The sequence below is a fragment of the Papio anubis genome, chromosome 9, assembly GCF_008728515.1.
Source record: "Papio anubis isolate 15944 chromosome 9, Panubis1.0, whole genome shotgun sequence".
In the NCBI taxonomy this organism is placed as follows: domain Eukaryota; kingdom Metazoa; phylum Chordata; class Mammalia; order Primates; family Cercopithecidae; genus Papio; species Papio anubis.
The window spans coordinates 6513-30457 of NC_044984.1; the positions used below are offsets into that span (position 1 = coordinate 6513).

Sequence of the window (23945 nt, forward strand, 5' to 3'; positions counted from 1 at the left end):
CTTCCTGACAGGCAACTGCACCACTGCCTGGTGCTGCGCCTTCTTTGCTCTGCCCACTGGAGACAGTGTCTGTCATGGGCCTGGTCTGCAGGGATCGCGCTACAAAGCTGAAACCCAGGAGAGTGTGGAGTCCACAGTGCTGCCAGGACCCAGACACAAGCATTAGTGCCCACTGGAGAGAGCAAGTGAACCCCGAAGAAATGGTAGGTCTGGGCCATCCTTGAGGTCTTCCCAGGGCAGCTCCCCTCTGTGGAATCGAATCTACCTTCCATCCCGCATGGCTGAGGGCCAGGCTTCTCACTGGGCCTCTGCAGGAGGCTGCCTTTTCTGTCCTGCCCACCTTCTTAGAGGCGAGATGGAGCAGACGCATCTGCTTCTGCCATTTCTATGATAACTACAGTTAGCTGCCCTGGACTATTCACCCTCCAGTCTCAATTTAGAAAGATCCGCATGGCCACAGGGCTCCCGCCCGGGGTGCTTGTCACTTTCCCCACCTTCTTCCTGAGTCACTCCTGCAGCCCTGCTCCCTAACCTGCCCCACAGCCCTGCCTGGATTTGTATCTCCCTGGCTTGGTGCCAGTTCCTCCAAGTCGATGGCACCTCCCTCCCTCTCAACTACTTGAGCCAACTCCAAGACACCTTCTACTCCAACACCAGCAATGGTGCCAAGGGCCATTAGGCTCTCAGCATGACTATTTTTAGAGACCCCGTGTCTGTCACTGAAAGCTTTTTTCTGTGGGAGACTATTCCTCCCGCCTGCAACAGCTGCCCCTGCTGACTGCACCTCTCTCCTCCCTCTGACCCCAGAGAAATGGGTCAGCTGGGATCTTCTGCCCCCATTGCCTAGGGACCAACGGGCAGGAGGAAAGTCACTGACCCCCAGACGTTTGCATCCTGCACAACTAGAGGTCCTTTATTAAAAGCACGCTGTTGGTTTCTGCTCAGTTCCTTATTGATTTGTGTGCTGCTTTCTCTGGAAGCCTCCTTAGAGAAGAGAAGAACACACTGGTACAGGCTGGGTGGAGCCGCCCCCTGTGGAGCACAGGCAGATAGAAGCCCCCGCCCCAGCCGTGTGGCCTCAGGCCAGCCTTCCGCTCCTTGCAGGTGGTCTCCGCACAGTGCTGGTTCTATCACCACCCGCTCCCAGGGAAGCCGGTCTCAGCGGGTTGTCCTGGCTGTATCCATGTCAGAGCAACAGCCCAAGTCTAGGTCTCGGGGAGGAAGGTGTCATGGAGCCCCCTAGGATTCCCAGTCGTCCTCGTCCTCCTCTGCCTGTGGCTGCTGCGGTGGTGGCAGAGGAGGGATGGAGTCTGACACGCGGGCAAAGGCTCCTCCGGGCCCCTCACCAGCCCCGGGTCCTTTCCCAGAGATGCCTGGAGGGAAAAGGCTGAGTGAGGGTGGTTGGTGGGAAGCCCTGGTTCTCCCATCCCCCAGAGACTTAAATACAGGAAGAAAAAGGCAGGAGAGAATTACAATGGGCCAGCCCAGGGTGGGCAGCGGCCCTGCCTCCTACCCTTGCGCCTCATGACCAGCTTGTTGAAGAGATCCGACATCAGGTCCCCACCTTGGCTCGTGGCTCTCACTGCAACGGGAAAGCCATAGACTAGGGTGAAGAGTTCAGTCACAGGTGACCCGTGGCTCCCTGTCCCCACCTGTGACACTCCCCAGCCCTCCAAGGCCACCGTGCTTCCCAGTTAGCTTGGAGACTCAGTCTATCACTGACCCAGCACCAGGCACTGATGAGAAAGTGGTTATGTCTGAGAAGCACTCTCCCAGCCACCTCAGGGACAGGACCAGGGTGTGCAGCACTGACGGATGGGGAAACTGGCCCAGAGAGGTGAGGCAGCTTGCCTGGGGTCACAAAGCAAGGCAAAAGCAGCACTGGGTACAAGCTCAAAACCACAGTGCCCAGGGCACTGCTGCCGTACACACAGGCATCGCATCACACCAGTGTCTGGGTTCGCAGCAGGCATCATCAGTAGCCTCAAGAGGCCTCAGGTCCAGTCTCTAAAAATATCTCAGGAGGCTGCGGGGGCTGACCATTGCCTTGGACCACTCAGCAGTCGAAGAAGATTCTCCTTGTCACAGTTGGAGCTGGGTGCGCTTACAGAGGAGAGCTCCACTATGGCTCCGAAACCAGGAAGGAGCCATGGCCCCGGCGGGAGGGCTGAGGACCTCTGTTGGCGGGCCAGGGCGTCCAGCCTGTGCCCTAGGGGAAGCAGGGGCCTGCTGGCAGGGGGTGGGCAGGAAACAGCCAGTGGACTCAGGGCTGGAGGAGAGGAGGCCATCTTGCCCAAGGCCCTCCGACCACAGGCTCCAGGGCCCGCTCACCTTGCTCCTGCTCCTTCTGCTTCTTCTTCTCCAGCTTTCGCTCCTTCACGCTGCGCAGTTTGGCCTTGCCGATGCCCCCGGCTTGGCGGATGGACTCCAGCAGAGTGGCCCGGCCACCAGAGGGGTCGACCACTTCCTTGGGAGCTCCCTGGACTGGAGCTGGGAGGTGGGGAACGGGGCAAGGAGAAAAGGCTGCTCAGGCAGGCCTGGGGAAGCTTATTGTGCCAAGAGCCTGCGGGGAGGGAAGGCACCTCCCCTCAAACGAGGAGCCCCGTGTTGGGGAGGCTGGACCTTTGGAGACTGTGTAGGGCCTGGGCACTGACTTCTGCAACCACCTGAGCACAGGCATCCTGTGTGAGACACTCCCTGCTCCCTCTCCAGCCCCACCCTGCAGAGCTGGACAGTCTCAGTGGCACACATGAGCCAGCAGAGGGGTTCTGTGCCACTTCTGGATGCTCGGGATAGACTGGGAGATAGAACAGTAAAGCTGAAATGTTGTAATTTCAGTGACACTGAAAAATGTGTTGCTGTAGTTTGTTATTAGACCCCTTCTTTCCATTGGTTTAATTAGGAATGGGGAACCCAGAGCCTCACTTGTTCAGGCTCCCTGCACACTAGAGGTGAGAATTCCAGAGCTCTACAGCTTGAAAACTACTATTTTATGGACCAAGTAGAACAAGATATTTGAAATGGGAACTATTCAAAAAATCGAGGATTTCTGACCACTGAACAAACCCGCAGAAAATCCACCTGAGTGCACAGAGCACACCAGAAATGAGGTGCTCCCACCTGAAGGAGACGCGCTGCTGCTGTTGTCCTGCCTGGCGCCTTGGCCTACAGGGGCCGCGGTTGAGGGTGGGAGTGGGGGTGCACTGGCCAGCACCTCAGGAGCTGGGGGAGGTGGTGGGGGCGGTGGAGGTGGTGGGGGTGCTGTTAGTACCCCATCTTGTAGGTCTGAAACACAAAGTGTGGGGTGTCCAGGGAAGAAGGTATGTGAGCAGGGAGGTCCCTAGCCCAGCCCTCATCCCAGAGCCCAGCTCACCTGTCTTGAGAGGCTCAGCTACCTCAGTGTGGAACGTGGGCAGTTCTGGAATGGTGCCAGGGGCAGAGGGGGCAATGCCAGGGCCCAGGTCGGCACTGTACATGAGGTCGTTGGCAATGCCGGGCAGGTCAGGCAGGTAGGATGGCACATCAATCTCAGGCACCTGGCCCAGGTCTGGCACATAGAAGTAGTTCTCTGGGACCTGCAAGATTAGGTAGGGACATGTGAGTGGTGACAGGGACCTGCAGGGGCAGCCAACAAGACCTTGTGTGCACCCCCCATGGGTGGAATAAGGGGCTCAACAGCCTTGCCTGGAGAGGAGCCCTGGCAGGGCCCCTGGCCACTGCACCTGTCCCCACCCCTGCCCCCGCCCCTCCCACCTGCTGTTCCAGCTGCTCTCTCTTGCTGATGGACAAGGGGGCATCAAACAGCTTCTCCTCTGTCTCCGCCCCCAGCATCACATGGGTCTTTGTTACAGCACCAGCCAGGGGGTCCAGGAAGACATACTTCTTGTACCTACAGGGGTGACATGGGGGTCAGGCAAGCTGACACCTGCTGTCCTGAGCCCATGTTCCTGACCTACCTCTCCACATCATCAGGAGCACAGTGTGCACTGTGGGGTCCCAGGCCTCCCAAGCCAAGCCACCCCACTCACCCCTGGCTCCTGGCCTATGTGCTGTACCTGTGTCTGATGCCCTGGGTCCCCACTAAGCCAGGCTGGGCCTCCCACCCACACCCCTCGGCCCTGCCTTCTGGCCATACAGGTTCTCAGTGGTGTTGAAGAGCAGCAAGGAGCTGACAGAGCTGATGTTGCTGGGAAGACCCCCAAGTCCCTCTTCGGCGTCGTCCTCAGGCTCCAGCTTGGCGCTCACACACACAGGAAAGTACTTCAGCTTCTCCTGGGAGGGCCAGGATGGCCAAGGGATGGTGAATATTTACTGCTGGGCCCAATCAGCTGCCACCCCATCCCAGTCAGCCTCCTCCGGGGGACAGAACCCTACGGTGGCCCCGGCTCCTCCCCAGTATCCAGTCCTCCTGGTGTGACCCGGGCTATGTTATGTGCGTGGCCAGCAGACCTGCAGGGCCCGCTCGTCCAGGGGGCGGTGCTTGCTCTGGATCCTGTGGCGGGGGCGTCTCTGCAGGCCAGGGTCCTGGGCGCCTGTGAAGATGGAGCCATATTCCTGCAGGCGCTCTGGAGCAGGGTACTTGGCACTGGAGAACACCTGTGGACACAGGGACAAGTCTGAGGGGCCCCAGGAGGCTCAGGGGGCTAGGATTGCTTGGCAGGAGAGGGTGGGGTTGGGAGCCTGGGCAGGAGGAAAGTCCAAGGTACAGGTGGACAGCAAGGCAGAGACTGGGCAGCCTCAGAGGTACGGGGAAATGGAGGGACTGCCCAGTAGCCTTAGGACACAGGGGCATGGGGGCTACCTTGATGGCCTTCTTGCTGCCCTTGATCTTCTCAATCTTGGCCTGGGCCAAGGAGACCTTCTCTCCAATGGCCTGCACCTGGCTCCGGCTCTGCTCTACCCGCTGGGAGATCCTGCCACGGAGAAGATCACAGAGGCTGGGGCTGCTCCCCACCCCCTGCACACCTCCTGCTCCTAACAGCAGGCCTGCCAGGCCAGGCCTTCAGGCAAGGGCTCCTAAGTCAGGGTCACCTGCTTGCCAGGGCCCATCTTGGTACCATCCATGTGGCCTCTACAAGGATAATCTGACCTGCAGGGTCGAGGAGCTGACGGTACTGAGTTCCCCACACTCTCAGCAGGGACAGACCCTATGCTGGCACCTGTACATGCTATCTGAAGGACAGCCTCCAGGGCACACAGAGGATGGTATTTACACATGCACACATGGCTACTGATGGGGCAAGCATTTCACAACCCCTCATGATCACGTGAAGCAGACAAAGTGGCCTCTGCAAAGGGGGAATCGAGACCGGAGGCTGGACTGGCAAGGCTGGACCTAAATTCAGACAGGGAACTGCCCCTGCACAGTGAACGGCTCACTGAGCAAACCCTGAGTCCTGACCACGGCCCATGGGCTCTGTGTGGTGTAGCTCCTCAGCCGCTCCCATCCTCCCTGGTGCGGGTGGGCCCAGTGATACCAGCTGCCCTGCTGTCCCCCAGATGTACCAAGTGCATTCCTGTGTGCTTGCATCTCATGGAGCGCCATTTCCCCAGACATCCCTGTGGCTGGCTCCCAGTGCCCGAGGCCCGGATGCCTGATGCTTTGAGGCACACAATCCCACTCATGCTTTTCCATGTTCTTCAGCCACAGCAAGGCCGCTCTCACTGCAAAGTTAACTCTGATGTGTATGTAACACAACATCCTCCTCCAGGTCGCCCCTGTAGCTCCGCTACCTCCAAAAACCCAGCCCTTGCCCACAAGGGCCACACTCCACATTCAGAGCAGCCTCAGCATCCACCTGGCACGCACGAGCCTGTGTGATGCACAAGGATGAGAAGGCAGAGGCGCAACTGGGGTTCATGAGGAAAGGTAGGAGGAGGATGTGGGGTGGTAGAGGGGTTGCAGACTCTGGGCTAGGGAATGCTGGGATTTCTCTAAAGGTTGGAATGAATGGCCTAGAATTGGACCCTAAAAGCCAAAGCCACCTCCACCAACTTTAGAAGGCCTTGGCCCCCAGAGAGCCAATTTCACAATCCAGGAGTCCCCGTGCCCTAATGAGTCTGCCCTGATTACTCCTGGCTCCTCGTGTGCAGGGCACTCAGGCATGGCAGGGCTGGGAGTACCAGCAGGCACCCAAGCAGCTTAAGTGTTCCATGACAGACTGGTAATGAAGGTGGCCACAACTCAGAAAGAAAAAAGAAGAGCACCATCTCCTTCCAGTGAGAAAGTGGGGCCCCACCCAGCGTGTGCTCCATCTTTTCTGGCTGGGGAGAGGCCTTCACCTGCTGTTAAGGGTCCTCCAGCACAAGCTGTTTTAATTTACCCTAGTTTCCAAGGCAGCCTCGTTCTGCCCCTGGGTGTTGACACGACCTTCAGAAGTTGCATAAGCTCTGCACTCGAGATCCACAGGGGCAGTGGGAGGGAACTGAGACTGGGGAGGGACAAAGGCTGCTCTGTCCTGGTACTCCCACAGAGGAGAGAAGGGCTGATCACTCAAAGTTGCAAACACCAAGCCCAACAATGAGCCCTGAAAAAATTTCTGGAATGGATTTTTTTTTTTTTTTTTTTTTTTGAGACGGAGTCTCACTGTGTCTCCCAGGCTGGAGTGCAGTGGCGTGATCTCGGCTCACTGCAAGCTCCGCCTCCCGGGTTCACGCCATTCTCCCGCCTCAGCCTCCCAAGTAGCTGAGACTACAGGCGCCCGCCACCACGCCCAGCTAGTTTTTTTTTGTATTTTTAGTAGAGACGGGGTTTCACCATGTTAGCCAGGATAGTCTCGATCTCCTGACCTCGTGATCCACCCGCCTCGGCCTCCCAAAGTGCTGGGATTACAGGCTTGAGCCACCGCGCCCGGCCTCTGGAATGGATTATTAAACAGAGGATCTGTAAGCACTTAGAAAAGGCAGCGGTGAGTCCCAGGGGCCAGCATGGCTCGAAATGCACAGCGTTTCTCTCTGTAACAGGGTTATGAACCTGCTGTACCCGGGGAAAACTTGCAGCACAGTGCATCTTGAGTCAGCACGGATTTTGACGGCTTCTAACAAAATCTTGAAGACAAGATGGAGCTATGGGGGTTGGAGGAGAGAACATACAGGAAAAATCAGAGCCAAATGAACCATGGCCCCAAAGGGCACCGTTGAACAATGGACTGATTCCAGCCTTGCACGGAGGGACCTGGCAGAGTCCATCCAGTTCATTCAACACCCAGTTAGAAAACTGGGGCCAGCACATAGGGGAAGGGTAAACTGGTCTGCATGATCGAATCAAGGCTCAGATAATTTTTAAAGGCCAGAGGGTAGACTACAATCACCAAGACGAAATTTACAAGGAACAAATGTGAAGCCCAACATCTAGGTTTTAAAAAGTGCATAAATATAGAAGGTGGAGGGAACTTGGTTTAGACACAGTTCAGGTGAAGAAAGACCTGGAAGCTTCTGTTAACTATAAGCTCAGTATGAGCTAAAAGCATGTTAATTAGCATAAAAAGGCAATACGATCTTAGGGCACACAGCTCCCCATCCCTCTTCCGCCCTTCATCCTTCTTTGAATCAGCAGGGACCGTGCACTCTCTCAGAGGCACCACAGAAAACAGAGTCCTGGAATCATGAACGAATCCATGCCAGGCACCAGTCTCGGCCAGTCACATCTCTTTAAACTGAATCCACACCGTAAGAGGACTCTGAACTTGCCTGCAGCCTGCAAAGTCTGTCTCATTCACTGCTATGTCTCCAGCACCCAGGACGGGGCCTGATGTTTCACAGCCGCTGGCTGAACAGAAAGTGACAAATGAGCAAACATCTCAGGGAGGGTGATAAGGATGGTGATGAGTGAGAAACTCCCGACATATGAAGATAACTGAAGGATGTTCTGACTAAAGATCAGAAGACTTTGAGATTATGATCATTCCCTTCGAATATAAAAAATATCAGAAGGGCTGTCAGGTGGAGAAGTGAGTACACTGACATCAGGAATTGTGGGCAGAGTTGCAAGGAAACAGATCTCTGTTCTGTTAAAAAAAAATTCTAATAAACAACTGCATCACTTTGCAGAGCAATGAGGTTGCAGCTCACAAGCGCCTTCCAGGGGTGCCCCAAGGGCGAATCCTGGATAAGGTGGAGGTGGAGACATGATCCTGGGGCTCTCTCCTTAGCCAAGAGTCCATGAGACTAAGGAACTTGTGCTTGTTGACAAAGCCCCCAACAGTCTACTCTCTCATGGTCACAGGCTATAGTGCCGAGGACGAGTGCAGACTCAGGATCAGAAAGCTTGCAGCATATCTGCTATCCCCATGGACTAGCCGGATGGTCTGGAAGGAGGCTGTGTGGGGAAAGCCTGCCTCCACTGGGAGCCAGGCCAGACGTGCCACCCTCTGGGTGGGGATGGTGCAGAGCCATCTGATTATTCTGGTCCAGACCTTCCTTGGCTTGGTGGCCGACTTTACATTCCATTCCCATTCCCTTCTTGTCCATTCCTTCCATTCCGGTCCATCCTTCCTTCCATTCCTTTCCTTCCCTCCTTCCTTCCTTCCTTCCTTCCTTCCATCCTCCTTTCCTTCCTTCCCTCTCTTCCCCCTCCACTTCCTCCACTCCATCTTCACCGTTCGCTCGATTGGTTCATCGCTGCGCATCGTGAACCGGATGATTCGCATCGCGCATCGGACGTTAATCACGGATAAACGTCAGAATGGACATCCGCATCGAATGCCGTTCATCAAAATCAGACCGTTGCGTGGTTTAATGCGGATCATCGTGAACCAATCATGCATCGGTCTTGCGCCAGACGTTATCGAATGGTGCTCCGTGAACATCATCCGGCACAGATCGGGTCATCGTTGTTCCATCGCGCTGGTCCGTTGATCCGCGGACGTTGTCAGCATCAGCGTTGAACGTCACGGATCCGTGACCGTTCGCCGACATGATGGGGATCATGACGTTCTGCGCCGTAATTGTTGTCATCGTTGAACATCCATCGCGCATGATGGTTCGCGAACGGTGCAATCGCATCGGTTGCATCAGACCGTCAGATAGTCGGAATGGAACCGTCGCCATCGGTGATGTCACCGACGCATGGTGGTATCCATCGCGTCACGGGCAGACGCATCAGCATCGGTGGTGGAGCCGTTATCCATCATGAACCATCAAATCATCGATGCGTTTAATCTGCGAACAGATCAGCGTCGCCAGAATAGTTACCAAAACATGGTGTTGATAACGCGCCCGCCGTTAATCCGCATCAAAACCGTTGCCATCACGGACATTTTCGCCTTGAATTCATCAAAAACGTTGCCATCTGCATCGCGCGGGCAGACATCGAACCGTTCTCTTTGCCATGACCGTTGTCATCAGCATCTTGGTCGCCCTTTACCATGGTGTTCTCAGACCGTTTCCTCCATCTCATCAGCATGACCGATTGTGCGCATCAAAACATCAGACGAACAATAAAGGAATAAGCGCCGACGGTGGGCATCGCGCGCATCAAAACAATGAATATCTTTGCTCAGGCTGAACGTCTTTATCCATCAGACGGTGCATCTGGGCAATTTATCCATCGCGTTCGCATCGGCGTCGGGCGAACTCATCAGCGTCAGTGGTGCCGTCGCATCGCGCAGTGGTATCCACGCGGTGTCGCATCCAGCACATCGACCGTTTGTCATGGTTATCGATTATTGTCACCGCATGATGCGGTGTTTATCGGCATCGGTGGTAATTTTAACGCCAGACGGTGTCATCGAACCGTTATCGCTTTTCGGCATCGAATGGTTGTCATCGCGACCGGATATCATCATGGTGCGTTAATCTTTAGCCATGAACCGTTGTCATCAGACCGTTCATCGCATCGCCATCATCGGCATCGATGGTGTCATCATCAGACCGTTTATCTTTGCCATGATGCGTTATCATGAACCGTTGCGCGCATCAGCATCAATGAACCGTTGTCATCATCATCGCCGACCGTTGTGCTATCAGCATCGAACATCACATCCGCATCTGAACCGATTTTATGATGGGCATCCGGCATCGACCAGTTGTCATCGGGTAAATCAGCGGGATTGTTGATCAGTCGATACGGTTGAATAGTCGCCTGGAGGCGCCGGGAGATGCGTGCGGAGTCAAAGACGAACCAGACGACACACATCCACATTCAAAGGGACTCAGGGCTCCTGGGGAAGTGAGAAATGAATATCAACAACCACCACATCCCACAGGCCTGGGTTTCACATCTGTTTAGCAGCAGTATGACCCTGGGGAAGTCACTAACTGGTCTTTGCCTCAGCTTCTTCCACTGAAAAACAGGAATGGTCCCTTCTACATCACGGGATTACTGTGAAAGTAAGAAGGAGCTGATCATGGCCCATCACCATCAGCACACCAGTCCCCCTAGAGGCTGCTGGGGAGGAAGAAGCAGGGAGCACCCACTCCTGACCCAGATTCACTGCTTCTCCTCCCCTGCCTCTGTCACGACCCCAGGGAAATGGACCCTGAACCTGGGCTCCTGCCTTCGCCTTTATCTTCTCCACTCTGGGATAATTAAGAATGACTTGGTAATTATGCAGCGATCTAGTGCAGTGTGTAACATTGGGGGCCACCAGGTGCCAATCAGTAGAGGATGGGGGAGAAGGAAGGATGGAGGAAGTGAGGACAAGGGGAAAGGGGAAAGGAGGAAGAGGAGAAGAAAGGAAGAGGTGGGGAAAAGGAAAAAGAAAGAGATGGAGGAAAGGACCAAGAGCTTTGCAGAGAAAATCACCCTTCCCAGGGGGAAGGTGCTGGGCAGTGGCACTGCCTCTTGGGGGAAGAGGTTGGGCAGGGGCTGATGGGCAATGGCAGATGACAGCATTCAAACTTCCACACATAGTCTGTTCCTTCCTCTTCCCCGTGCCATCCCAACTCCCTCCTGCCTTGTCTTCTATATCATGGGAAGCAGGTGACATATCTGGACCACTATTTTGGAGGCCTGGCTTCTCCCAGGTGAAGAGGGGACAGATGGAGGGGCAGAAAGAGGGGGCAGGGAGGGTCTGGAGGACACAGCTAAAGAGCCCCTGGGAGGTGCTTGTCATCCCCTCCAGTCTCTGCACACTCCTGGCTGCAGAAGAGCAGGAGGAGAGAGCACAGCCTGGAATGCTAATTTGCCAGGAGCTCACCTGCCTGCGCCACTGGGCACTGACACCAGTGAGTCCAGAGGCCGGGCTGTGCTGGGGCCTGAGACGGGGTGGTGGGGAGAGAGTCTATCCTCCGTCCCTGTCTCTTCTGTGCAGGAGGTTTCTAAGTAGGAGGAGCATGTTTAAGGGGAGAGATTCAAAGCTGGTCACATCCCCACCAAAAAAAGTCCATGAAAAATGAAAAGCTCACATGCTTGTCCAGTGCCACAGGAGGGGCAAGTAGAGGAGGACGTGTCAGTGCTCCCCACTCCAACGCCAGTCATCACTGACTCTCCCTTTCCTTCCTCCTCGTTCCCCATCTGTCACCATTTCCTGTCGTCGTTTCTTCTGAATGTCTCACCCTGCCCTCCCTGTTTGCAAGTCCCCTGTCTGCAGCCTTATCCCTGTCACATCCTGACTACGACAACAGCTTCTGGGTGTCCCTGGCATCCACTCTCTCTCCCTTCTTGTCCCTTCCATGGCGGATGCCTGATGAACCTTCCCCAAACTCTTCTGTCCCATCCCTGCCCTGCTCAAAATCCAATCACAGCTCCCTAACACTCCTGAATCAAACCTGAAGTCCTGTCCTGAGCACTCTGTGGGCCCTAACTCACTCATCCCAACTCTTCACTCACTGCCTTGCCCCATACCCTGCCAGGGAGCTTCCCATGGCACCGTGGGGACACAAAGGAACCAAGGCAAAGCTCCCTCAGCACCATTCAAAGAGGCCTGGCCCACAGGCTCATGGGAAGTCAGCCTCTCATGCCCTGAGAGCTGAGTGCAAGGCAGCTGCAGCGCTGTCTGTGCTTCCCATGCAGAAGCACCCCCCTCCCAGCACTGTGCAGGCCGGCCTTCCCCGCAGACCACCATATACCACATTCCAAGTCACACTGAGGCTTCTCGCCAAGCCTGCGGCCCCTATTTCTAGACCCCACCAGGGCAACCTGCACACCCACCTCCCTACCCCCTGCCCCGTCCTCCAGGAGCCTGCCCTATGTGGAGTAGGCACGTGGTTTTCCTCTTCAGCAACTAGTTCTTTTTACTCAAGCAATGGCCCCATGGAATCCATCTCTCTCACAGGCTTAGTCCCAGAGCTTCAGGTGGGGCTGCCCACAGAGCTCCTCAGTCTGAGCCAAGTGGCCTGTCATAGTCCCTTGGCCCCAACAACGGATGCTGGGACAGACACGAGGACCAAGCCAGGAGGGATGGGTGAGTGTGCCTTCTGGAGGGAGTGGGGACATGGGAGAGCATTCTTTCCTGCTGGACTGACCCTGTGTCCTGTCACCTTTCCACCACGAGCGCACAGCCTGTCTGGGAATGCAGCCAGACCCAAAGCAGCAAACTGACATGGAAGGAAAGCAAAACCCTGCCCTGATAACATCATTTTAGCCTTTACTCCAAAGGCTGCTCTACTGATTGGTTACTTTTTGCTTAGCTTGGTTTGGGGAGTTCTGACAGGTGTGCCACCGATTCTTACTGATTTCTCTCCACTCTAGACTCTGAGAAGCCCACGCGGTTCACGCTAGCAATTAACAATCAATCTCGCCCTATGTGTTCCCACTCCAGCCTCTAGAACACAGTGTCAGCCACATAATTGGTGTCTCCTAAGGTCCAGCATGAGGTGGAGCACATGGTGGAGAGACAGATGCAGTGACCTGGAAGCCAGAAGTGAGGGAGCCAGGACTCAGAGCCAAGGCTCCTGAGAGGCATCTGCCCCTCCCTGGGCTGTGCCAGCAGCTTGGAGAACCCGCACTCAACGAACGCAGCACTCCACTACCCAGGAAATGCCCTCCTGCCCTCTCCTCATCCCACCCCCGGGCAGGGGACATACAACTGTCTACACGGTGCCAAACACCAGGACGAGAAAGGAAAGACGCAAAAATCCAGGGCTGCCCTCAGAGAAGGGCAACCACGCAGTCCCCGTCTTGGCGAGGAAACACAGTTTCCGAGGGATGGTTTTGGCCTCCATTCTAGTGCTGGACATGGGGTGGCCATGATCCGGAGCTGATGGCTCTTAAAGACCTGCATCCTCTTCCCTAGGCATCCCTTGGGCACATTTAGTACAACAATAAGCACAAAAGGTGCATCCGGCACTTTCTGTTACTACTGGTGGCAGGTTCATGAATGGTGACCAAAGGCAGTGTACGGGTCAAGATTATCAACAGGCAAGAGCCAGCATTTCCAGGTGCCAGGCACTGTTCCATTCCTTTGCATGTTTTCATTAATTTAATCTTTACAATAATTCTACCAGGAAGCTACCATTATTACCACAACTTCACAAAGGAGAATACTGAGGCTTAGAGGGGTTGAGTTGCCCAATGTTACAGGGGAAGCAAACAGGGCAGCCGGATCTGAGCCAAGGCATCAGCTCCAAGGTAACCCCTCAGCCACTTCAGTGCATGGCCCCTGGTTACAGGGACATTCTTGACAAGCTTGGGGCAAGCCGGTGAGTCAGTGCGGGGGGACTTTCAGGAAGAGGTGGGTTCCCAGCTGGTGACAGAAGAGGAGGCTGCAAAGTGAAGGAGCAGGGGCTCCAGGTCTGGCGACAACCAGGGAAGGGGCAAAGCAGGGGTAACGTGGACCACGAGAGGGACCTGAGTCAGGCAGTCACATACTTCCCACTGGGGTCTACCATGTGAGGCACGGTGTGGGATCCTGGGAAGGAGACTAAGCCTCATTTCAGGCTGCTTATGGCCAAAGACAGGACCTGTGTATAAAACAACCCCTGGGACCTTTGCCAAGAAAGAGCAAACACCATTCACTCACTCATGTTAGATAAACACTGAGTGAAGTCACTGGAGCCCAACGACTGTGCCAGGTCAGCGCTGCCAATACAAGAAGCCGCACCACTCCAGCTCGGCTCCCTCAATGGCCACTCCATGCTCCAGCCATGCTGGCTTCCTTTTAGGTCCTTCACCTCAAAGCTGTAGTTCATGTGCTTCTTTCTGGCATGTTCTTCCTGACCTGCCCACTCAACCCTCAGACTTTACCATAAATGTCATTTCCTCACATCCGCCTTCCCTGACCCAAGACCAAGCCAGGCCTCCCATGATGAGCCTTGCAGCACCCCATCTCCCCCTAACAGACGCGGTAATAACCCACAGAACCCAAGCCAGGCCTCCCATGATGAACCTCGCAGCACCCCATCTCCACCTAACAGATGTGGTAATAACCCACAGAACCCGGGGTCATGATCTACAGCTTTGAATCCTGGCTCTGTCACTTGGCCAGGTCTCTCAGCCTTTCTGTGCTTCAGTTTCCTCATCTATAAAACGGAGATGACAGCAGTGCCTGCTCATAAAGTGTGAGTTAAATGCACTCAAATCAATGGTGGTGCATGGTTTATGCTATATGAATATTAGTGACTACAAAATATTATCAATAGACCTTGTCACAATTATTATTAAAGAACTAATCATGCATTGGTTAGTTAGGTCTTTCTCTCCTGCCAGAATGTGCGCTCCAGTTGGAGAGGTGTTGCCTTATCCATGGCTGGATATACAGAGATTCCCACAATGCCGTGCACACAAGCACTATTGGGTAAATATTTGCTGGCTGCAAGAAAAAGTGAAGGAATAGGCCCTCCAATGGGAGGAAGAGCATAAGCTGTGAGGGCAGAGCCACCACAGGAAACCAGGAGGCTAAGTGGGGTGGAAGGGAGTGAGCTCTCAGACTCCCAGAAGCAAAACCTTCCAAGTTGGGCTCTCACTTAGGCCCCTCCCACATAGGGAAGCCAGATGGGTTCCCCAGGACCAGGATTCCCCAAGGGGGCTGCTCCCAGAGGGTGCGTTGCTGGGACTGCCCAGGATGGGAATGGCCCTCTGATCAGGTGGGGGTGGACGGCAGCACCCACCTGCTGAAGATGTCTCCAGAGACCTTCTGCAGGTACTGCAGGGCATCCGCCATCTGCTGGACGGCCTCCTCTCGCCGCAGGTCGGGCTGGATGAGGGGCACGGCATAGGTCTGACCTGCCAGGGAGTGCTGCGTCCTCACAGGAGTCATGGTGCCTGTGGACGGGAGCCGGAGCATCAGAGCCACCCACGTCCACCCGCACTCACCCACCACAGGGCGGGGTGCTGTTGAGACAACACAGCCCTCATCCCAGTCATGCACATAGCTTCAGCCTGCACAGATAGGGGAGGAGAGGACACAGCATTTGGTGGGAGGCCAGCAGCACATAGATGGGATTCTGCTGATGCCTGTTGAGTGAATGAGGGAGGGAAAGGGCAGGATCGGGGACTAGGGAATTTGTAGGGTCAATGGAGGAGTTCAGAGAAGGTGCAATATTTCTGACCCCCTACAAGGTGCTTGGTGCCTGCCAGGCACCCTTTCCATACATTGTCTCGGTTCAGCTCCCCACCTTGGATAAATAAGAAAGAAACCTTGGTTGCAGAGGAAAAAAGAGGCTAGAAACAGAGGAGTAGAAATGGGGTAGTGGGGGAGATTGCCTGAACAACTGTCAAATGGTACCCAGTTCTGGAAAAGCACAAAAAATGTGCACACACGGGTTCTTCCCACTTTAACCCCTGAGGAATTTGAGGGCTGCTCCTGAAACAGACTGGGCAGTGGCTAGTGACTCTCTAGGTATAAGAGTGTCCAGCCCTCCTCACCCAGGCTAGAGCTTAGCTTTTAAAAGAGGAAAGAGGTACATGTAGGGGTGGAGGACAGGAAGGAAAAACACTTCTGGAATTGCAAAGTGAGGGCAGAGTCTATTTATATTGGGTTTAATTAACTCCTCTCCCTGGTGCCACTAAAGCAGCAATCACACTGCAGACGGTACTGATTTGATTGGCAAGAGATGTGCCAGGCAGCATATTAAGGGACCAGGCCCCTATAAATAGGACTAATCACAGCCCTTCGCTGGAAAATGGTAAGGAAGACATTAATCAGGCCTGGCACTGTGCCCTAGACCTGCTCTCCTAGGCACTACAGTGGGGCCCTTGGTTGCAATACAAGTAGGTAGGGATGGATGAGTGTGGCATGAAGGGCCTAGGAGGTTTCATTTGGGTTTAAAATGCTGTGACCTTGAGTAAGCTGCAGTCTCTGAATCTGATCCTTTCCATTTGCCATTCTCCAGACTGAGAACTAGCAAGGCTGAGACGTGGTTATTCCCAATAATAATTTGTATATTTCACACAATGTACCACACCAACATCTTCACCCAGCTGGAGCCTACTCCTTTGCTCCCCCTGTTGGCTTCCCCAGCCCTTCCACCTGCCCTCCTCAGGCCAGTACTTTTCATGATCTGAGATGACCATCCTGCTCTTCAGCTTTTCTCCAGCAGTGAGTTCCTCCTTTGCATAGAGGCTTTCCAGATCTGTACTTGCCTTGAAAACTCATCAGGGCCCAGGAGTTACTCCTCACCTCCCACTTATTTTTCCTCCAATCAAATAACTAAAGCATGGTCAGCTGATACCCAGCCAACTGAAAAGCCTAACCCTCTGAGACCACAACACCTCTATGAAGAATGTTCCTCCCTTCCCTTCTTTGTATTTATACTGATGCAAGTTTGCTGGCCGTCCTAACTTATTTCTGTGCCTCTGTTCTCCCACAGGTAAGATCAGAAAGGGAATAAAGATGCAAGATATTTCCTGTACACATCTTCAGATGAATTCCTTGTTAGTGTATGCGTGTTTGCTCACACACATGCATGAGAGAAGAGTACATACACAATCTCCTCAAAAGGAAAGCAGCAAGCCCATTCAAGAATAGGACCGAATACACCTGATGAGTGGTTTACCTTCTGTTTGCAAACATCTACTGATCATCTATTCGGTGCAGGCCATGATCACAACAAAGATAAATAACACACTACACTAGCCAGGGAGATAGTCTCAAAAACAACTAAACTCAAATTAAATTCACTCTACTTCAGCCATGAGTACAAAGCTAAGGAGTGACAAATCCCTTTTGGAGTCCGGGGAGTCAGGAAAACGCTCTTGGCAGAATGTGTGCCTCTCAGTCAGGCGCGGTGGCTCACGCCTGTAACCCCAGCACTTTGGGAGGCTAAGGCAGGCAGATCACCTGAGGTTGGGAGTTCCAGACCAGTCTGAGCAACATGGTGAAACTCCGTCTCTACTAAAAATACAAAAGTAGCCGGGCGTGGTGGTGCATGCCTGTAATCCCAGCTACTCGGGAGGCTGAGAAAGGAGAATCACTTGAACTGGGGAGGTGGAGGTTGCAGTGAGCCGAGATCGCACCACTGCACTCCAGCCTAGGCAACAAGAGTGAACCAGGTCCAGGAAGAAGGTGCAAAGATAGCATTCCAGGTAAAAGAAACAGCTCGAACAAAAAGTGTGTAGGGGAACAGCAAGTGGTCTTGAGTGCTGAGGGTACAATCATCCTCGGGGAAGTACTAGAAGAAAGAATGATAAACAGAGGCCACTTTGTTAAAGACACTCAAAATTACAGCTAGGAGTTTGAACTTGTGGCAGGAATGAAATGCTTAGACCTGTGCTGTCCAACATGGTAGCCCCCAGGCACGTGCAGCCACTGAGCACTTGAAATGTGGCTAGTCCAAATTGAGATGTGCCGTAAGTGTAAAACATGCACCAAATGTCAAAGACTAGAAAAAAAGAATGTAAAATCTCTTATTATTTTACATTGATTACATGCTAAAATAACCATATTTGGGATATACTGGATTTAAAAAAATATTACTCATTTCATCTGTTTCCTTTTACTTTTAGAAATCACATATGTGACTTAAATATTTTTCTTTTTCTGTCCTCTCACTCGTGTCCTGTGATTCCAAAGAAATGAGTCTCTGCTCTTTTTGGGCAGGAGATATCCTAGAATGGACTCTGACCTAAGCATCAAAATTAATGATCATAACGTTATCATTTTATGGCCCCTTCTTCCTGTATCTGGTAGCTTTTAAATGATGATCATGTAGATAACTTTTATTGTCCCTCATTCAGCAGACGGCATTTTCTTACGCTGCAATATGACTGCTAATAATACCTACATATGTTAGAACCACTCTGACTCCTCAAGAATCTCATTTAACTCTTAATATCAGTGAATTTATCATCATCCCCAATTTTAGATAAGGAAATGGGGTTAAAAAGACCAAATAACACTTTTTTCAACACCAAAACACTAGCTTGAGATAAAGCCCAGACTTGGATCTGTTGTCTGAATTTCAAGCTTTTTGTTATTTATTGATATTTTGTTCTTATGCATTAATAATGCGAATCTTAGTTCGAAAACTTTGTTAGTACTACCAACTGTAAGTCACCTTACCTTGATACTTTGTCTTTATAAACCTAAATTAGATCTGTTTTTGATAGAGGGAAGAACAAGGGAATCTAACACTAACCAGCCCCTAGTGTGTGGTCAATACTTTCCTTACTTTAGTATACATCACCCCAGCTGTTTGTCTTCACCACACACTTGATTTTGTTGGGGCAAAAAGAAAAATTTTATCAAAAGTCGTCTTCTATCAGGGAGTTTAATAATGAGAAACCCTAGCTCCTCAGTTCCACAGTAGGTAATTGCAATTCATTCTAGGTCTGCGATATTTCCTGCCTATCCATCTTGTTAACAACTCTTCAGTGCATTCCATGAATGCGTATTCTATAATAACGGTGTTTTTCTTGCATCTATGCCATGTTCATCAAGTTTTTTTCAAATTCTTTTTAAGCGACAAAACTTGTACATGTGTATCGCACAGTATTTCTAGTGGACAGCACTGCTTTACAGAATGTAGTGTAAACTGCGCGCTCCCAGGAAAATGCAGACACCGCACGCCTCTTTGGGACCACGGTTTATAATTTCGGAGGGCTCGGAGCCCTTCCTGCAGACCGTTCTCCCACACCCCGCTCCAGGGTCTCTCCCCGAGTTACAGGCCTCGCTGTAGGCCCCGGAAACCCAAAGCGGTGTCAGAGAAGTGGGGTCCCCTAGGAAGGCCCAGGCGCTCCGGGAGGGCGGCAGCTGCGGAAGAGCCGCGCGAGGCTTCCCAGAATCCGGCCTGGGCGGGAAGGCGCAGGAGTAGGGAGACGGAACCGCGACCCCGCAGAGCCCGGGTCCCTGCGCCCCACAGGCCTCGGCTTCCCTGCTAGGGCCGGGCAAGGCCGGGTGCAGGGCGCGGCTCCAGGGAGGAGGCTCCCGGGCGGTCGGGGCCCAGCGGCGGCGTCAGCAGTGGAGCCGAGCACCGTGCCGCGGCCGCGGGACACAAGCTTGGCGCAGGCTTCTCGGCCAGGAAGGGTCCTGGGCCTCCCCCCGCCTCCCTCCAGCCCCTCCCGGTCCCCGACTTCGCCCCGCCATGCCCCACGACCCCACTTCCCGCCGCCCCCGACGCCTCCTCACCTACGCGCCACCCTCCCGGAAGCTCCCGCCGCCGCTTCCGCTTCGCCGGAGCCGCTGGGTCCTAGCCCCGCCGGCCGCAGCCCGCCCGCGCCCCCGGGTCCTAACGCCGCCGCTCGCCCTGCGCTGCGCCCTCCCGGAGCGCGGCTCCCGGACCCCGTCGACCCGGAGCGCTGGCCTAGCGGGCCGAGTCGTGGGCCTGGGCACGGAGCTCACGCGCACTCCGAGCTCCCGACGTGCACATGGCTCCCATCTGTTGTCTTACGAGCGCCAGGCCGCCCTTGCCCGTGCTTTCTGCTCTGCAGACCCTCTTCCTAGGCCTCCGTCCTTTGTCCCCTCGCTGCCTTCCCTTCAAGCTCAGGGTCAAGCTGTCCGCCAGCCTCGGCTCCTCCGGGCATCCCTCGGCCTGGGTGCGCCCCGGGGCAGGACCCCCAGCCCAGGCCCAGGGCCCGCCCCTGCCCTCCAGCCTACACCTTGACCTTCTTTCCTGCGTCTCTCAGCATACCTCACCTTGTCTTTACCTCTGTGGGCAGCTCCCTTGTGATCTGCTTAGTTCCCACCCCCCTTTAAGAATTAAATAGAGAAGCCAGACGCAGAAGTACAGATATCGTATGAGTCCACTTTTGTGAGGTGCCTAGAATAGTCAAAATTCATAGAGACAGAGCAGTGGTCGCCAAGAATGGGGAAGCAAGGCGGAGCCGGGCAGCTTGTGTTCAATGGGTCGAGTTTCAGGCTGGGGTGATGGAAGAGTGGTGGAAATGAATGGTGGTGATGGCGGCACAACAGTGTGAATCTACTTAATCCCACCGAACTGCATGCTTAAAATTGGTTTAGACGGTGAATTTTAGGTTATGTATGTTTTACCAGTTTTTAAAAAGCTAGTGAAAAGAAGAGAAGAGGCTTTTTTAAAACAGTTAAGTATGTAAAAAGAGCATCAGTCCAAAGTCCAGCAGTCGTCCCTCCTGGAATCCGTTGGCTTCACTCCGGCATTTTTGGCCCTTGCCTTTTAGGGTGGCCAGATTAAAACAGGATGCCCAGTTAGTTTGAATTTTAGATAAACAACGAAGAATTTCTTAGCATAAATATGTCCCAAGCTTAGTTTGGGACATACTTATGCTAAAAAGTATTATTGGTGGTTTATCTGAGATTCAAAATTAAGCATTTTATATTTTATTTGCTATGTCTGGCCACCCTCCTCTCTTCCTAATACTCTCTCCCTCTCCCAGTCTTGTCCGCCTTCCCTGCCCCCTCTTCTGGGGGAGTTGGATCGAGTTGTAACAGAACATGCCACTGTCTCACTGGCTGCAGCGTGTGGTCCCCTCACCAGAGGTAAGGAAGAGATGGATCTCCACTCCTGTTGTAGACAGAATGTTTATGTCTTTCCCCAAATTCTTATGTTGAAACCCTAACCCGTAATGTGACGGTATGTGGAGATGGGCCTTTGGTAGGTAATTACCGTTAGATGAGGTCGTGGGGTAGGGCGCTCATTATAGATCTGGTAAGAAAAGAGAGCATTGTCTCTCTGTCTCACTCTCTCCCTCTCGCTCTCTCTCCGATTTCTCTCTCTCTCTCTCTCTTTCTCTCCTCTGTCTTTTCCCACCAAGTGAGGATGCAAAGAGAAGGTAGCTGTCTGCAAACCAGGAAGAGAGCCCTCACCAGGAACCCGTCCAACTGCCACCTTGAACTTGGACTTCCAAGCCTCCAGAACTGTGAGGGATAAATGTATGATTTTAAAGTCACCCAGTGTGTGGTATTTTGTTTTGACTAATTCAACCTGAAAACATTTTCCCGTCACTCCACCTGAGCAATATCTGAGTGGCTTAAGGTACTCAGGACACAACAAAGGAGAAATGTCCCATGCACAAGGTGCACCCATGCCCGGATAAAGCAGCCTGGCACAGAGGGAAGCACACAGGCTCAGGGCTCTGCCATTCATTCTTTGTGTGACCCTGGGCAAGCCATGAATGGAGCTTCAGTCGCCCCATTTGTAATGGGATTTAATTGTGCTTGCCCTGCCTCCTTTTGAGGGCTGCAGAGAAAGGATGTCAAAGTATTCTGTAATCTGGCTGGGCATGGTGGCTCATGCCTGTAACCCCAGCACTTTGGTAGGCTGACGCAGGAGGATTGCTTGAGCCCCGGAGTTTGAGATCAGCCTGGGCAATATTGTAAGATTCCATCTCTACAAAAATAAAATAGCCAGGCATGGTGTCACACACTTGTAGTCCCAGCTACATGGGAGGCTGAGGTGGGAGGATCACTTGAGCTTGGGAGGTCAAGGCTGCAGTGAGCTATGATTGTGCCACTGTGCTCCAGGCTGGGCGACACAGAGAGACCCTGTCTCCGAAAAAACAAAAAAAAAGTACTTTGTAATCTGTAAGGTTTATTTCAACACACACAAAAAAGTGTATATGCTCCATGATGCCTGTGAATATACACACACCACATCATATACCAAGCCTGGCTGTGTCTTGTCACAAATGCGCTGCTAGGCACCACCCCCAGTTCCAGAACCACACCAGCCAGTTCACCCTCCAGATGGTTCACCCTCAACTTCATAAAAGTTCTTTACCTAATCTACTGACAGACTCATCCCAGACCTAATGTTAAAGATTTCCTAGGAGCTGAATTGCAAAGACTTTTACCCTCAGCCCCTCGAGCTGCATTGGGAATCCTTTACCTCAGCCTGGACAAAGAGCTGCAGGTCATTCTCATGTGTGGACATGGAAGCTCGGCCTGCCTTTGCTGGTCAGCTGGGCCGAGTGGGCCTAGGGAATTAAGGCTGCAGGGTTGGTCCGAGGCAGTCTTGCTGAGGCTTGCCAGCATCCGCCAGCTTCCTGGATTTCCCAGGATCCATGAGCATGGACTTTAGGAATTCCTGGTGGAGGAGTGAAGAAAATGCGGCAGGGTGTCCTGAGCCCTGATCTACAGGAAGAAAACTGGAAATAAGACGGACGACTTAGTTTAAGATGTTCCCTACTCAGCCTCTAGCTTTTGTACTACAGTTACGGGAACACACTCCCCTCTCCTGAAAACCACTTGCCTCTCCAGCATTAAATTTCACCAAGATGTCTTGCTTGTGGGAAAGGCTTCCAAGGATGCCTGGAGAGAGGAGGATGGAAATATCCCGCTCTCTAAACAGACAGATGCAGCCAGACAGAAAATAGTTTATCTTGCTGAGGTTTCTAACATACTTGAAAGAGGCCTGGGTCTAGAAATCTACCCAGAGGGCTCTCTGTTGTGCAGGCAAAGATAAGAACCTTCCCTGTGGGGGTTCCAGAGCCAGTTTTAATAAATGCCCATGGGTGACTGTTCAGAGTGAGTTCACACCATCCTGACCTGCCCTGAGTTAGACCTTGCAGGGTCTTCCTCCTCTACGAAGCCTCTGCAGCCCAGGAACCTCCCTTTATCTGAAATGAACAGCATTTGAAGCTTCACCAGACAGACCAGACAGCTTCGCCCTCGTGCTATGCTCTTTGGGTTGTTCTCTGAGAGGCAGTAGAGCCTCAGGTTACTAGGAAGGGAAGGGCTTTGGGACTAGACTGCGCCTGCTGGAGTCCTCATTCTGCTGCATGGCCATGTGATCTCAGGCATGTTACCTGTGCCTCAGTTTTCACTCTCTCAATATATGGTAACTGAATCTGTCTTTGTAGTGAGGATTCAGTGAGTTAACATATTTGAAGTGCTTAAAAATGATGCCTGTGTCCACAGATTAATGAATGAATACACAAATTGTGGTGTAGGCATACAGTGGAGTATTAGTCATGAAAAGGAACGCAGAGCTGATCCATGGCGCCATACGGCTGAATCTCAAAAGCATTAGGTTAAGTGGAAGAAGCCAGACACAGGTCACCTATTATGCAATTCCATTTGTAGAAAATATACAGAATGTGTAAATCAGTGGAGAAAAAAAGCCAATTGGTGATTTCCAGGGGCTAAGGTGAGGGGAAAATGGGAAGTGGCTGCTTCATGGGTACAAGGTTTCGTTTTGAGGTGATGAAAATGTTTTGGAACTACACAGAGATACTGTTTGCACAGCATTGTGAATTTACTGAATGCCACTGACTGTTCACTTTAAAATGGTCCAATTTATGTGAATTTCACCTCAATTAAAAAAAGAAAAAAAGGACCAGACGTGGTTGCTCACACCTATAATCCCAACACTTTGGTAAAAGGTGAACAACTTTTTTTTCTTTTCTTTTTCTTTTTTTTACACTTTAAGTTCTAGGGTACGTGTGCACAATGTGCGGGTTGGATACATAGGTATGCATGTGCCATGATGGTTTGCTGCACCCGTCAACTCATCATTTACATTTGGTATTCCTCCTAATGCTATCCCTCCCCCAGCCCCCCACCCCCCCGACAGGCCCCGGTGTGTGACGTTCTCTGCCCCATGTCCAAATGTTCTCATTGTTCAATTCTCACCTATGAGTGAGAACATGCAGTGTTTGGTTTTCTGTCTTTGTGATAGTTTGCTCAGAATGATGGTTTCCAGCTTCATCCATG

General features: G+C 52.8%; 1 protein-coding gene and 1 long non-coding RNA gene across 5 annotated transcripts; one reads left to right on the top strand and one right to left on the bottom strand.

Annotated features, from left to right (window-relative positions):
- Nucleotides 1-892: 892 nt before the first annotated feature.
- Nucleotides 893-19545, bottom strand: WASHC1 (WASH complex subunit 1). Of its 4 annotated transcripts, none has more exons than XM_009217627.4 (11): nt 19446-19545; nt 14989-15142; nt 4802-4913; nt 4450-4596; nt 4136-4272; nt 3754-3889; nt 3374-3575; nt 3121-3285; nt 2332-2490; nt 1514-1582; nt 893-1373 (listed from the first exon to the last, which is right to left on the bottom strand). In XM_009217627.4, the coding sequence occupies exons 2-11, from the start codon at nt 15135-15137 to the stop codon at nt 1240-1242; spliced, it is 1410 nt and encodes a 469-aa protein (XP_009215891.1). In that variant the 5' UTR covers nt 15138-15142; nt 19446-19545; the 3' UTR covers nt 893-1239. The 4 variants fall into 4 exon arrangements, with proteins under 4 accessions (XP_009215891.1, XP_009215892.1, XP_021777573.1 ...); XM_009217628.2 differs by lacking the exon at nt 19446-19545 and adding an exon at nt 18381-19412; XM_021921881.2 differs by lacking the exons at nt 4802-4913; nt 19446-19545 and adding an exon at nt 16371-19412.
- An 829-nt stretch (nt 19546-20374) lies between these two features.
- On the top strand, nt 20375-21181 carry LOC103888450. The gene is made up of 2 exons (XR_652954.3): nt 20375-20771; nt 21047-21181. It is a non-coding gene; the product is annotated as an uncharacterized LOC103888450 (long non-coding RNA).
- The last annotated feature ends 2764 nt before the right edge of the window (nt 21182-23945 follow it).

What these genes read in the sequence shown, in the direction of transcription:
- WASHC1 (XM_017945555.3), bottom strand. Translation starts at nt 15,164, where the DNA reads ATGCTCCGGCTCCCGTCCACAGGCACCATGACTCCTGTGAGGACGCAG. An exon ending in AGCTGAGCCTCTCAAGACAG is followed by an intron (nt 3,286 to 3,373) that starts GTGAGCTGGGCT and finishes TTTGTGTTTCAG; the next exon opens with ACCTACAAGATGGGGTACTA. An exon ending in GCTGGTCATGAGGCGCAAGG is followed by an intron (nt 1,374 to 1,513) that starts GTAGGAGGCAGG and finishes TTTTCCCTCCAG; the next exon opens with GCATCTCTGGGAAAGGACCC.